At 44.7% G+C, this 3,016-nt stretch overlaps 1 protein-coding gene across 1 annotated transcript; it reads left to right on the forward strand.

Moving 5' to 3' along the window:
* Positions 1 to 895: 895 nt before the first annotated feature.
* LOC145405016 (uncharacterized) lies at positions 896 to 1,296 on the forward strand. The gene has a single exon (XM_080276516.1). It carries the CDS (start codon positions 949 to 951, stop codon positions 1,294 to 1,296), a length of 348 nt encoding a protein of 115 aa, XP_080132642.1. The 5' UTR covers positions 896 to 948.
* The last annotated feature ends 1,720 nt before the right edge of the window (positions 1,297 to 3,016 follow it).

Genomic DNA, 3,016 nt, shown 5'->3' on the forward strand with positions numbered 1-3,016 from the left:
GAGTGAAATATGAGTAGTAATGGTGGTAGTTGTGGGGAAACGCCTTCTATACAAAACGTTTTTAGAGACAATGGGTGATAATCGTGAGATAATAGATTGTTACACGACGTCCCCGAGAGAGAGAGAGAGAGAGAGAGAGAGAGAGGCATACAAAGGGAGAGGGAGAGATGGAAAGAGGGAAGTGAGAACCCGTGGGAGAATTATTTTTTCCCCAGAGGACTAACTCTCTTACCGTCATCATTGTCAATAATTCACTCTGACGTTTGTTTACCGTCTTCCGAAATTACCACGGAGACAACTCGACATTCACTCTTCCTCTCATTTACTTAGATTGCTTTAAATATCCACGCTAGTGCCCCGGACAACCGGTGGGAAATTAAAGGTTTGTTAAATAACCTTCGGCGTAGATCAACCACGTGACTGAAACTTAAATTTCCCGCCAATAGTAAGATAGATACGCCAGTGAAAGTTAGGCGGCAGTTTTATTTCGCGGGAAGCTGAAATAACCGGTTTTGCGTTTAAGTTTTATGGCCGATCTATGGAGAAATGGTTTATCTATTCGACTATGATATTATATTCATTGTGACGTTTGTTTGTAATGGAGAAAACACGAGTTAAAAAGCAGCCACTTGTTGATTACGTGCGTTGAATGAATCCTCGGGAGGGGACGAAAGAAGCGGCTTGTGATTGGCCCGTCTCGTGTCTGGGCTGGCTGGACGACCAATCAGCGGCGAGGACTCATCCCGCGCGACTCACTGTTTGAACTCGGGAGGAGGGAGGAGGGAGGAGGCGGACCACGAGTTCAGTGTGTATCCAGACGTGGTCGTGAGTGGGATTGCGTAGCATCCCTCGATCAAAACCCCGGAATTAAAAAAAAAATAGTGACCCCCTAGGAAAGAATCCCCAATATATATTTCGAGTGATCCTTAGTGTCAACGGAATACCAAGATGGCGGCCAGCTCCACCACGACGCCCATCAACGCCCAGCTCCCCTCCAACGGCATGCAGCTCTACACTAACTACTCCATGGTCAGCGTAACGACCGGAGGACATTTCTGGCCCGAGACTTCAACCTCCGACCCGACCTCCTCCCCGACGCCCCCGAACGAGCCCAGCAACGGCCACAACTGGGAGGTGGACGCGGAGGAGGCCATCAAGAGGAGGATCTACGAGTTGAAGCGGCAGTTCCACAACGGTCGCTACTTACTCGTTCGTCACCTGCCCAGGGACGCTACGGAACAGGCACGTCAACTTCACATGTTCCTTGTGGTTACTTTTTTTTTGCGGCTATCGTGATTTATTGTTTCTTTTATTGGTGCTATACTGTAAACTTCTTTCTGTCATTGTTTTACTTTATGCAACTTTGGTTTACGTAGGCTCAAAGTTACGGAACAAGCGCATACCAGGTTCCTGTTTGTTACTTATTCGACATCTTGATACTCTGCGGAACTCTGCTGGATCCTGTAATACTGTGTGGTACTGTGAATGTTGTTTGCTAATTTTTGCTATCGTTGTACTTAATTTTTTGCAACTATGGTTTACTACGGCGCTAAGTTACGGAACACGCACGTACAGGTTACTTATACGTTTTGGCTACTGTGAATGACTTTTGTGCTACTTGTGTGATATTCTGAACGTCACCATTGTTACTTTGGCACACTATTCACCGTAATTTTGTAGACTAACGGTAACTTGTCGCTGCGGAACAAACACGTACATGTTCGTGGTGTTACTTTTTTGGAATACAATTGTTACTTTGGGGACGCTTGATTTTTATTTGCTACTTGACGGAATTTTTGTTAGGCTGCGGCACAATAATATTACGTCCTTGTGCTACTTTGGTTCCCGTCGGTGCGGAGCAAACACGTAAAAGTTCCCTGTATCCTTGAATGCTTTAGATTGTTACTTGGCGTCACTTTGAACATACTGTTACTTTGACGCTACTTTGAACACCTACTGCTTACTTTGACAGTTCTCGCTAATGACTACACTATGCAGCTTTTATTTAGCTTCTCTTTAGCCACGGAGCAGGTTTGATGTTACCGTGTAAGTCCGTAGCTACTTTGCCATACTGCTTCTATTGTTTTGTGTACCGATGAAGGGTGATCTGTTACCTTTGAATGCTTTCGTGCCCCCTTTGAAGTTGCTTTGCTACTTTGAATAGGTTTTCCATGCCAGAAGCTGAATAAAATCGTTTGTGTTGGCTGGGATACAGGAGTCTATTTCTCACGTCCTTATAATGTTGTTTCCGTGGCTAAATTCTAGATTACTTAGAAGTACATTTTCTAGTTTGATGTGACTTAAGAGCTGGTTTGTGACTTATATCGAAGAACAAATTAGCTAAGGTCTTTCTATCATACTTCCGGTATTGCTGCTCCTCTTTGAAAAGGCTGCATATTGTACTGAAGGCATATTTTTTTAACCACGTCCCACCAAAGTAAAAAGTGTCTGAAAGCAGTTCCGAATCTGAAGTCAGTCAGGATAGAAGTAGGGCCTGTAAAGTGTAAGGTATTTATGTACGTATTTTATTATTATTATTATTATTATTATTATTATTATTAGGGTATTAAAGGGTAAGGAGTGGTTGGAGGAAGTTTTAATCTCCTCTGACACTGAGAGGGCTCTCCCTCAGTGCAAAGGGTTCTTTGTATGCGACATGTGTTTGGAGTGTAATTCTGTATGGTAGTGAGACCTGGCCAGTAAAGGAAGAGGATATTCGTCGTCACAAACTTACAGAAATAGCACTGATTAGAGGGATGTGTAGTCCGTCCTTGAATGCGAGGACTGGAGGAGGGGGGGGGGAGCTAGGTTTACGATTGAAGAGTTGAAGGATGGGGGCAGGAGTGTATTGATGCTGTAATGAGGAGAGGATGATTGAGGTGGTTTGGGCCTGTGGGGAGGATGGAGGATGGCAATTGGGTGCGGAAAGTGAGAAGCGTGAACGTCGGGGGTTGGGTTGCGAGAAGCAGACCGAAAAATACCTGGCCCAAGGTCATAGAGTGTGACCTCAGGGTTA

This window comes from Coenobita brevimanus, chromosome 65 (assembly GCF_032717465.1).
Source record: "Coenobita brevimanus isolate Jiangsu-jjx chromosome 65, ASM3271746v2, whole genome shotgun sequence".
Lineage (NCBI taxonomy): Eukaryota > Metazoa > Arthropoda > Malacostraca > Decapoda > Coenobitidae > Coenobita > Coenobita brevimanus.